The sequence below is a fragment of the Eucalyptus grandis genome, chromosome 10, assembly GCF_016545825.1.
Source record: "Eucalyptus grandis isolate ANBG69807.140 chromosome 10, ASM1654582v1, whole genome shotgun sequence".
Classification (NCBI taxonomy): domain Eukaryota; kingdom Viridiplantae; phylum Streptophyta; class Magnoliopsida; order Myrtales; family Myrtaceae; genus Eucalyptus; species Eucalyptus grandis.
The window spans coordinates 2,210,631-2,223,088 of NC_052621.1; the positions used below are offsets into that span (position 1 = coordinate 2,210,631).

Genomic DNA, 12,458 nt, shown 5'->3' on the forward strand with positions numbered 1-12,458 from the left:
TGGAAGCTTCTTTATCCAAACCCTAATTTCAAGTTTTCTTTTTTCTTTTTTTGGGGAGGGGCGGCGGAGTCTGTATCCCTAATTCCAAGTTGACAAGTTAGAATTGATTTATTCCACCATGAATCTACTCAATGGATTCTCTTCTTTCTTTGGCTTATAAGTTATGACCACATTCATTTCCTAGACTTTAGTTGGGTTTTTATTTTATTTTATTTAAATATTAGGTAAAAGGGTCAACATGCCCCATTTTTATGAGATATTAACCACGGGATCTTAATGAGTTGATGATATTTTAATTACGGAATATATGAATGACATTTTTTTGTTGCTTTTTCTCTAGATTCTCGTCTTATTATTTTCCTTTTTTTATTTCTCGTCTGTTAGATTAGTTATGAACAGATGTATTGCCTATGACCACCTTCAATGTTTATGAATTTCGAGAGAGTTGGATTCACCATTATCTTTTCTTTTCTTTTTCCATGCTGAAGTATCGTGGTTAGGCCTAAAATCACATTAATACTCTCAAAAGCAGTTGCGAAGCATCTTTACGTTTTTCTAGGAGTTTACTCTTATACACAACTATTCTTGTAACGAAAAATGATTAATACGAATGAACAAAGTTATAAAAATGAAGTAGATATATAATAAGTAATTTTTTAGAGTACACTAATAAATGGATGCGAGAACGTAGCTATCCTAGATTACTGTATTTGTCTTTTATTTTGAGTGAATTTTATTTTATTTTTTTGCCAAAATATCACGAATTAGAGACATGGTTCACACATGTACATCATAAAAAGCGGTAATGGCCTTGACATCAGTGATATCACAAAAAGGAAAGGAAAATTTAAACCCATAATGCGATAGTAAATAAAACTTCTCACAAGTGATATAATCCATTATCAATTTGAGGATTTAACTATTCAGCGTCTCATTAACCATCAAATCAAGAGTGGATAGGGCTGGTCGGGGAAAAACACGTTTATACAGGCATTGTGAGTAAGAATTATTCAAATGAAAAATTGCCCTAGGAAACCAAAGGATTTCTAGCCATATATGTGAGGACAAAACGTAACCGCAAATTTTTATTCTGTTTGAATTATTCACGGACCACAAGAGGCTCTTTGCAACTAGGAAAGATAGACGCCGAAATAAGTTAAATGTCATAATGTCGGGTCAAAATCAAGAAGAAATGGGTGCCTGCAGCCCATACGGCTGAATTATGAAATTGTCTACGCTAGTATATACTATTCTTTAGTGGGGCCCAAACTACCACCTCTCCTAATATGTTTTGCCTCGTATATAAAATGAAACTAAATTACATATACGATGGAGAAAATGTTAAATTATCGTACCATTTAATTAATTCAATAATAGAGACGCCCCCCTCTCTTTCCCCGTCTCTCGTAAATCCGTTTACCAATACACCGGATAGCGAATATGATTAGCGTCATGCTTAGTTGTTCGCACACGCCGGTCCCTAGTAAATTACTCGAGAGAAGATGAAAGCATACGACATGGGTCGAGAGGATATGAAAGGGTTTCGATGGCACTGTGATGAAAGTGGCCTGCGGAAGAAGAGCTTGGTGACGGACATGGTCATGACTCGTGAGGGGGAGGGAGAGTACCACGTGAAGAAGTTGGTTCCAATCAGTAAAGAACTCGTCAAGTTGTCTCACCAAACAGGAAAAAGAGAGAACAAAAGGGGCAAAAGGACCGATCAAGTTGAACAAAGTTGGTGGGGTTAGAAATTCGAAGGGAAAGGACAAATGAGAAGGGTTCGTTCGAATGGAATCATATGTTAAAAAGCCGTGCAGAAGTTGATTGAAAGCAAAGCCAACTACTACTTGACAGAGAGAGAGAGAGAGAGAGAGAGAGAGAGAGAGATGAATAGTAGAGTATGAGTAGAAGATCAAGTGACCAAACTGGACATGCAAATTGAGGCTAATTGAAGACATTGGGAGAGCTTTCAGAAACAAAAAATTAGGACAAATCTCAGTATTAAATTTCATGTGTTGGATGCATATTACTGATGGTACGAGATGCAAATATTGGTTACTACAGTCCTTATGAAAAGGACACATGCATGCATGTTTGCGGCTATAGTAAAGTGGTTGTAATCCTCATGACTTGATTGAGATATATACTTTCGTGAATCATAACCTCTCGACAGACTACTAATTGTGATGTTTTCATTGTTGAACAAAAAAACTATAGCTTGTGAGGGGTAATAGAGCTCTTCTGGTCATAAGTTGGAGACTAGGAACAACCTATGTCTCAACTTGTTCCATTATTTCAGCAGGATAAAGTGGGTTTATAGCTTAGGGTTCCACGCACGCTCAAGGATAGTCCACTTGCAATTTTTTTTTTTTTATATGGATCAGTGAGACTCACAGAAATCATATCAGCATCTCTTTTTCTATTTTATTTTGAGGTATTAACTATATCAAATTGGTCTCTGAGCCAGTGGTATAACCAGTCAATAAACTTGAGCACCCAATTAAAGTGACTGTGACTAAAAACTATACATATAAATATAGATAATATAGCCTTATTGGCAGTCTGGTGCACATCCACCATTCCCAGTTGCTAACCGGTTGCAGTGGGATGTGCTTTCTTCTTATTCTTTTTTTTTTTTTTTTTTTTTTTCTTAAAACTCTAATTTAGGCTGCACTAAGCCCAAGTACATATATTATTCAAATTCTAGACTTCAAAAATGCCGGATTGACTTGGGTTTTTCCTTTTTATATCTTTAATCCAAATCTTGAAACTTGCGTATTTTGACTTTTAATTGAAACTCCCGAAATTTCATATTAATCAAATATCGACATGTATATTACACGTAATTTTTTTTTATTTATAACTCTCCGAATTCTCAAAAATATTTTTTAATTTCAGCGGAGAAAAAATGTATTTTTTTTTTTTTAGCTTCTGTTTAGATGTAAATAAACACACCCGATTTCGAGGGTCAAATAAGGTTGCGACATTTTTTTTATCATGGTTGGGGAAGGTCATGACCCCAAGTTGCACGGTTGAACTTTACCCTCATTCGTTATTGTTGGTGAACAAGAAGCAAAAAGAAATCATGTCTGCAAGGCTACGCAAACATGGAAGATTTTTCAAGAGTTATACTCTTCAACCTTGTCACGGTTTTCTCCAAATAAAACATTGTCAAAATAATTGCCATTGAAATTACATTTAATATTATGGAATATTGCGTGCACTTGTTTTTACTTTTGTCAATTTTTAGAAGAAAAGGTCACCCGCTAGAGAACTAGACGCTGTAGCGGATGGCTTGACCGAAGGAAATTTTGATTTTGTTTGACCTGGACATAAACTTCTCTCGAATGTACAATGACGGCTTTGTTGCCGGCGTCGGTTACCAAAACGAAAGTAAATACGATAACACCGGACCGGAACATTACCTGGGAAAGCACTGGACCACAAGACAAATTTTCTCATGCGACACGGTCAAAACCCCAAACCTTATGTAGCGGCTTAAAGTACCCTATTCAGAGCTTAGACTATATAATCTTACAATTTACATAATGCTTATGTGAGAGGTGATCTCTCGCTCTCTCTCTCTCTCTCTCTCTCTCTCTCTCTCTCTGAGATGTTACTTCACATCAAGAAATTCCAATATGACCGGTAAAAGTAGCTGGATCGATGTGACAGTGTTTCCAATGTCATATTTCTCGGAAACTCGTAATACTGAATTACAGTTTTATGTTGTATGTAAAAGTCAAGCGATGCCTACGGGAAATTGCTTGTGCTTCTTGATTTTGGAAATCCCATGAGCTAATTTGGTCTATCCCGAAAATAAGGGGGAAAGCATCGACGGCCGAAGAGTGCGGTTAGTAATGCAAATGCACCGGAAGCATACGCAAGCTATACTTAGGTTTCATCCACCATATCCCAATAATAAATGGGGAAAGAAAAGTGGTTGAATAAGAACATGTGGTTTTGAATATTGAACAGGGTGGCAATATGGTAGTTTCGAATGGAGACGTGGATAATTCACATGAGCTAAGTCCAAAAGCAAGATGCAAGTTGACGATCAACTTGCTTGGTCCGTCGTAAGCTGATCGATAAGATTAGACCACACAACACTCCGCAGCCCTTATTGGCGTTAATCTTCCAGGCCCAAAAGCTTTAATTTCGTCTTGTTTGATTTATTTACCCTTTTATATTCCCCGTTGAAGAGCAAAACTAGTGCAAGTGGACAAGAAAAAAGATGAAACCTCTCTTTCTCCTCCTTTCCTCTTTACTAGCTTCCATATATACACCTACATGCATATTTTTTCCTCAGAAATTTTCATATATCCATCGTTCTGCTGTAAACCCTAGTCTTTTTCTCCGTTCACATACAGAGAGGAAGCCCGGAAAGATCAAAGAAATCCAAAAATGCCTTCATCCCTACAACTACATCGAATCAACCCCTCCCATCCCACCACCGTGACCGCCGCCATCGCTGCGAACTTCCACAAGCAAATTAAAACAGTTGATGCTACAAGCCGAGCCGATGGGCTTCCTCACTATGAGCCGGTGCCGGAATCTGTGGCGCAGTACCACACCCATGCGGTAGCCTCGAACCAGTGCTGTTCTGCCGTGGTCCAGACCGTCGACACGCCCATCTCTGCCGTGTGGTCCGTCATCCGCCGCTTCGACAACCCACAGACCTACAAGCACTTCCTCAAGAGCTGCCAGGTGATAGATGGCGACGGCGATGTGGGGAGCCTCAGGGAGGTGCACGTTGTGTCAGGCCTCCCTGCAGTTTCGAGCATGGAGAGGCTGGAGATCCTTGATGACGAGCATCATGTGATGAGTTTTAGTATTGTCGGGGGTGACCATCGGCTTGCAAACTACCGATCGGTGACCACACTCCACTCCACCTCCGATGGGTTGGGTACGGTGGTGATCGAGTCCTATGTGGTCGATGTGCCTTATGGTAATACTAAGGAAGACACTTGCGTTTTTGTGGATACGATTGTTAGGTGCAACTTGCAGTCTTTGGCACAGATCTTTGAGAGCTCAGCCAAGAGAAGCCAGCTAAAATAGACATGATCTTGATCATCATTTAAAGTTTTAATCGGTGCTCGCTTTGTTTTTCTTCCTGATGCGGGTCAGGTACGCAGATCTCGGGCACCCGGCATTGGAAATTCTGTTAGCTTTTTAAGCTATCTCAGGTTGCACATGGTAGAAGAAGATAGGATATTATCAGTGGTTTCTTCTCTTTTCTCCAGTCCTTTGTCGATTTGTTTCCTCTCTCTCTCTCTCTCTGTCTCTGTCTGTAGAGTGTTTTTTCAATTTAATTTACCCATAGAAGAAAAGTCAAGAATCATCCTTTTATTTTTTTGTGGACATTATGTCTTCTTATTTTTACTTTTGACTTTTGGGTAGTCTTGCTTTTGTAGTTGTTTATGGATTCTAACTGGACAATGTGAATTTTCTTGCTGTTTCTAAGTTTATACTTTGCTCCTTTCTCTCTACATACGTTATACAGACTTGGGAAAACCAATAAATCCCTAGTTCTTGCATGAGGCACTAGTTAAGGAGCCAAAGCACTTCCTACTTGATTACTCTCAGTGCATTCTACTAAGTAAAGGTAATGAGATTGTCTTGGTGAATTACCAACAAGCAAAAAAAAAAAAAAAAAAGAGTTAAGGAATTATGTAGATTTGCGTTGCAATGTCAATGAGTATGCCGATACATTCAATACCGTCCGTAGCAAGAAATGAAGCTATGATCCCAGGTCCTACAATAATGATTAAACAATTTCAGCAATACATTAACCGATAAGTACACTTCATATGTAATAATGACTCTTATTTCATAGACAGCACCTGGAGAGTTTAATATGTGCATGCCAAGGTTGCTTGCTAGAAGTTTGAGAGACGTGTGAATGAACTTTTGCTAAAATCAAGAAGAAGATTGATATTTCTATTTGGATATCATTCTGTACGAACTGTCAGTTTAAACTGGTGATATATATAATATAAATTCACTAATTTTCGAAAAGTTAAATGCATATGACATGAGCGAGACAATTCATTAAAATAAAAAGTATTGCGCCGACACTAGAAAATGAAATCCATGTACTGAAAAGCCGTACGTCCTTTTAAGTTCTTTGAGCATAAAACGAAAGAATAAAGCCATGATGGCACGATATGTTCAAGGAGATGGCAATGATGTTGCTGTGGGCAAACCAGAGAAACACAGTCATCAACAGCTGTGGAAGGAGAGAGAAAGAGCTAAAAGCAGAGAGGAAGAGAGAGAGAGAGGACCAAAAGAAAAACCCTAGGAACTTTCTGTGCAAGTGTATGCGAGGCCATGTTGGGTTTCATTAATGTTGTAAGGAAGAATACCAGCCTTTTAAAAATTTGAATGGGAGGAAAGGAATCAACATCTTGCATGCAACTTGACCTTTTTAAGATAACCCAAGTTGATGTACGAAACAAGAACAACTTGTTGATTTCGCTTTGCCTCTCTCGTCTTCTTCTTCTTTTTATTTTTAAAATATTCTCTACTGTTGGGTATTTGCAAGTGGAGCGAGGAGGCTCCCATCAATCGAGTGGTTCCTTGTTTTTCTCGAGCAAGAATAGGACTGATTCCAACCCATATTTTTTGGGGGGTTTCTTAAATGAGTTGACAATTCAACACTTCTTTTGTGGAGAGAAGGAAAGGGAAAAACTCACGAATTTCTGCCAAGAGTAATTGTCGCAATCTTATAAATTCTTGTCATTAGTTGGTGAGTACTTGGCAGTAGTTTCAACGGGTATTAGAGAATGTCGCGTGGTCGATAACAGGAGAAAAATCGATTAGGTGGGGGATGCATGTCCATCCCCCGTATCAGACGATTTTCCAAGTTTACTTCTTTTTTTGTGTGCTTTAGTAGAAAAGAAAATTGTTATGGTGCTTCAAAATTACTATCCATACATGCATACAATTGAATATCAAAAAACTCAAGGTTCACATAGTTGATTGGAGCGCGAGAGATTTTCAACTCCAAAAAAGATATTTACCCGTTCAAGTCTCACTTACTACATGCAAACTGCTACCTCTCAAGGCTAAAAGTTTGGACTTAATCATTTAATGAACAATTGTCCAAAAATTTGTAAACCTGTTATATGACGCACATTTCCTAAAATTCTCAATTTGAACTAATTTGATCCTAAGCCTTTTGAAAATTTACCAATGTAGTCCTTTCGATCAATTTTAGTTGGAAATCAATAATGTGGATGTCGGCCCTTTTGCTTGTCATAACCAATGCTAAGAAGACAGTTTTTTGTAAATATTTAATAACATTTGAATTTTTTTATAAATTTCTACTTTATTTTCTTTTTTTTCTTTTTTTTTCTTTTTACTATTGATTTCCCTGAAAGGGCCAACAGGAGTTGCCTAGGCCTTGGCGAGGATCATGGCCCTTGCCTATGGTCAACAACGATCAATCAACTGCTGGCTACGTATATCCCAAGTTTATTTTAGGAGAAATAATATTAAAAAAAAAGGAAAGGAAAAAGAATAAAGAATAAATAATTTAAAAAAGATATATTAATCTTCCACTCAACGTCAATCACTTACATTCTAACACCGATTAGACTGCCACATCAGTAATTTCGATTAAAATTGACTAGAAAATTTAAATCGATGAATCGTCAAAAAGTTCTAAACTAAATTTGGCCAAATTGAAAAATTTAGTATTGAATTGGCCATAGTATAAAAAATTTAGGACTCTTTAGACAATTTTCCCATTAATTCATAAGACTTGTAGGGTGTTTCATTGGTTTTCAAAGTAATTGGATCTCAATTCCTGCCCCTATATTATAAAAAGAAGAATCTCGGAAATTAATAATCATTCCATTAATTGGTATCAATAGCACAACTCAAATACCAATCTCCATGTGCCACTTGAGGCGATTACCCTTTTCATCGGACAGAACAAAAAAAAAAGAAAAAAGAAAAATAAGTTCGTTTTTGTTTTGCCAAATTAGAAATATTCTGTATGTCAAACAGATTGAGTCAGTATATATAATACTAGCAAATATGTACCTGCATTATGCATGTGAGAAATTGACATTTGAAATATTAGGAAAGATCACCAGTCAAGAAATATTTCAATCATTGAATAATTGAACAAAATTAGTGACGAAAATACACAATACAAAGAAATCGTATGAATATACTTGGAAAGAGGGAAATGTTTCATAATTTAAGATTTCTGTAGGTTCATTTTTGTTGGATAGAAAATCTTCCGATTTTAATATAACTACGCATATAAAATCATTTATTGACACATTTGTTCACGTACATAATGTTTATGAGATAAATAATTAAGGACAATTAGGATGAAGAAAAAAGCAACTGAGATCCATTAAAAATAAGAGGTTCTTATTCTTTACATAATTATTCGACTATTGAAGCACAGTCGAAGAAAAAACTTTGGGATCATTTGGTGGGGAGCAGCCTGAAAAATCTAATCTCAGATGGACTTCATTCCTTATATTTTTGCTCTTTTTCTCTATCCCCCTTTTTTTCACATATTTTCATTTATTATTTTTATTCACGTCTCTTACTTCCAAAAATTGGATATCTTGAGAAATTTACTTTCCAGCCAGGAACCCATCATTGATGTTCTCAAAATCAGTTACTTGAGATCGTGTCACTTTAGATGTTAGGATTTTGCACCACGATTCATATGTCGAAAGGAAAATCTATGTATATTATCTAACACATAACGAATGTTTCTGTAATTTACCATAAATTCCTTTCATCTGTGTAATGATTTATACATAGACGTACAAATTCCATTATTAAATGGTTGTTTAGCACATATCTACGTGCTGTGAGGTGTTAACTTACGTAGACCCAATTGAACCGTGGGACGGTCCAAAAGGTATATTCAACAAAGCACATGAGATTGGACTTCACGTTTTGGTCTATTAGGCCAAGCAAGGCCCATTCTCAAGAAAGAAAGAAAAAAACCTAATAGTAACCATATAAAAAATTTAAAAAAAAAAATTGGAACTCGTGAGTCGAGAGTCGTGACCTCCTACCATATCTTAAAAAACAAATTCAATACTTTCAAAAAATTTAAAACTTTATACATGAAAGCCAATTGCTAACCCTTCCATTCCTTTGAACATAGTGTTTCCCAGAAAAAGGAGGGGGGAAGAATATCGCATTCATTTGATGACAAAACCCCATTTATAGGCACTCCCCATGATCATCATGTGTAAAAGAGCTTTGTGAACAGAAGCTCGTTCCAAGTATCTTGAAGGCCGGGCAAGCACCAGTGCACGCAGTCGGCATAGCTCGCCGGGTTGGCCACTTGCTCTGCCGTGAGCGGATGCCACTGCTTCTTGTAGATGGAGGTGTGCGCATCTCTGCGATAGCTCGAGAGCTGAGTGATGTTGAGGAGCACGATGGGGACTTTGGTCTTGCTGAACACTTCTCCAATCACCCGCATCACGCCCTTTCGGCAATCTGAGCCCCAGTAGTTCGGGTCTTCGATGATCGTCGTCTGGTTGTAGCAGTTGCCGCCTGGCTCGCCGCCCCAATCAATACTCCTGCACGCCACCATGGTGTTTCCAGATATCATTATCGAGATTTAGTTTGACAAATTCATCGTCATGCTACAGAAAATGGATCATCATGTGTTCGTGCAGCATTAATACGGATTCCGTTTAGTTTGTACCAAGTTTACATTTATAGCGAATCCAATTCCATTAGCTAAATGCAATGGAAGAAGATAGGGAATTATAACTCACTTTTGATGTGAAGGTGACATGCTAACAAAGAAGACCCTCGTCTTTTTTGGGTCCATATTCTTTTAGTCCATCTCAACATGCTCTTCAGTCCCATCCTGTAAGCATCCTCTGTTGACAGCTCCACCACATCCCTCACCTCATCGTCAAATGAACCTTTCCTACAGAAAAGTTAAAGTAAAGCCACAATTAGATCCCCCATTTCAATTTGATTGGTTTCTAAGGACAGTTAGAAAGAATAAAAAGCAAAGTCGAGCCGCATTCCACAAGAGACGTAAGAGAAATTACAAGACTTTCATCTCCAAGCCAGTCATCCACCATAGGTAGGTATTGAAAACCATTATGTCGGTTCCTTTCCAATGCTTCCCATGCTTGTTGATCGACCCTTTTCTCACGATCCGATCAGATATCCTGTGAACTATCGCATCATCCGAATTCGACTCCAGAAGAAACGGTGCCCAGTAGAACTCGATCGTTGCATTGTAATCCTATAACCCAAAAGCAGAAAATATGCCATGAATAAGAATGCGCCTTAATGCGAGAACATTAGTGATTTTATGTTAAAAATTCGCGGAGCTGGTTTCTCGCCTTGGCAGTGAAAACAGTGAGAGAACCGAACGTTTCCATTGATTTGGCGCCTTCAGGGATGACCGAATGGAGAAGGCAAACCATGGACACAAACTGTCCCCGATTTAGCGAATCTCCGACGAACATCATCCTCTTCCCTCTCAGTGTCTCGAGCATTAGTGTGGCATTAAAGCTGCAATCATTATTTTTTCGACAAAGTCATGGAATTTGATCCTCGGAATCATAAGATGATAGTGGATATTTCTATTCACGAATCAAGTGCTCTCAACCGTAGCATGATGTAGTGCCACAGTAGACAAGTTGCAATCAATGCCTAAGACCTTGGCCTGGACTACAATTGAAATTGATCGAGTTTATGCAGGAAAACTCCAGGGCTAAAGCTTTCCAAAAAGCAAAAGTCAAGGCCTCAAAAAAGTCGAGACTTTCTTTCCTTATAAGCGAGGACTTTGACCCTCGCAAACGGATCGAAAAAGGTAAGCAAAAAATAGTTGTAATTATTTATAAGAAAAACAAAAATAAAACAAGAGATGCCTAGACGTGCAGTGTGCTCAGCCTGGAGATCTCAATACTCTCTCTTTGGGTCCAATGCGCCAATTAATTAAAACAAGAACTAGGTGCGCCACGCACGTAGGCACGCGTGTTTGATGATTCTTACAAATGTTGTACGTGGAACTTTTGTAAAATTTTCTCGCGAGGTGTAGATAATTATTAGAAAGAAGTTCAAAACAATAAAGAAAGTAGAAAGTATGTGAAAGTTAAGAAGAATCTGGAATCTGGAGATGTCAAGCGAAGGGAAATGGTCAATTTCGTGAGAGACCCCCCCTCACATTTTTCCTTTTAGAGTAGTAAGTTGAACAAAACAAGGTCGCCAAACAAATTAATTAGCTGGGAAACTGTAAACCCGAATTTGGTTTTTGTGGACTATGAACAAATCAAACAAGGTGAGATTGCACCTTCTCGATTAATCATTGCTTGAGTTCTATGGACTTTTTTAGGCATGTATCTTTTGAGTAAAGGAATTTACCTGGGAAGATTACAGCCATCAGGTTGCCATCTCCAGAACTGATACCCCTTATCAGGCCTTCCATGTTCTTGGCAAGTCAACTGAGGCTGAATGTATGGACACTCCGATTCTTGGTAATGCGGTCGAGTTGACTCGTCCCTCACCCATCTCCCTCTGAATATGTCGCAACCTTCCTCCAATTTCCCAATGGCGAACGGCAACGGACGGGCCTCACCACTCTTCGTCTCTATTTAGGGGGAAAAACAAAGAGATTGCCAATGCAATTTGTCGAAGAACTTTTTGAACGTAGAATAACTCTTATGCAAGATATATGTTAAACCGCAGCATCTAAAAGTTGTGATCCAACCCTGATACCTCAAACGATGCAAACAGAGTTTAAAAAATGCCCGCTTATTCTGAGAATGATCCAACAACTGTATACTTGGTGATCGAAATGATCTGTGCCTATGGAAAACGCAGCTTTTGTATTCTTCCTATGCTCAAATTCTAATGAAACTTTTGATATTTGCGACTAGGGAATGACTATATCAATAAAGATGATGGAGTAGTCGAATTCGGTCAGCGAGCGTGTCGACTTACCAGTTGTGGACAGAAGCCAGGTCGAGACGGGGCTGAGCTGGAGCTCTTGGTTGAACATGCACATGAAGTCTTCGCCATAAAGGACTGAGACGAAGAGGATGAAGGCTAATAATGTGAAGAGGTACGGAGAGAGACGTGCTTTTCTCAGAACAGAGGGAGAAGATATAGAGATGGGTGGCTTCATTATCTCGGTCGTCTCTCTCAGACTGCGTGAGGAAAGCTTCTATTGAAATAGAGCTGAGGCCGATGAGTGGTCACAAGCTTATTGCTTGGGGTTTTGAATGAGTAATGGAATGACACAAGCAATGTCTGTCCTGGAAATTCATGAGATAATGTCAAAGGGTAATGTTGACCCGACGTGGGTGGGGTTAAATCTCTAGGTTGATTATCTGGGGATTGAACTTGGGTCAGAGGTTAAGTAAATCTCGATATCAAGTTCACATTTTCTCGCTACAAAAGAAATCTTTTCACGGAACTATGCTCTCCTAAAATGATTGGCCTAC

The 12,458-nt window shown here is 38.4% G+C and overlaps 2 protein-coding genes across 2 annotated transcripts; one reads left to right on the top strand and one right to left on the bottom strand.

Annotated features, from left to right (window-relative positions):
- Positions 1-4,202: 4,202 nt before the first annotated feature.
- LOC104421038 (abscisic acid receptor PYL4) lies at positions 4,203-5,478 on the top strand. The gene has a single exon (XM_010032862.3). The coding sequence runs from the start codon at positions 4,405-4,407 to the stop codon at positions 5,056-5,058; it is 654 nt and encodes a 217-aa protein (XP_010031164.1). The 5' UTR covers positions 4,203-4,404; the 3' UTR covers positions 5,059-5,478.
- A 3,550-nt stretch (positions 5,479-9,028) lies between these two features.
- LOC104421040 (protein trichome birefringence-like 33) lies at positions 9,029-12,458 on the bottom strand. Its single transcript, XM_010032864.3, is given in 7 exon segments — positions 9,029-9,566; positions 9,768-9,828; positions 9,831-9,925; positions 10,053-10,252; positions 10,353-10,524; positions 11,377-11,602; positions 11,956-12,458. Coding segments are annotated over 7 exon segments (1,278 nt in total). The 5' UTR covers positions 12,140-12,458; the 3' UTR covers positions 9,029-9,226.

What these genes read in the sequence shown, in the direction of transcription:
- LOC104421038 (XM_010032862.3), top strand. Translation starts at nt 4,405, where the DNA reads ATGCCTTCATCCCTACAACTACATCGAATCAACCCCTCCCATCCCACC.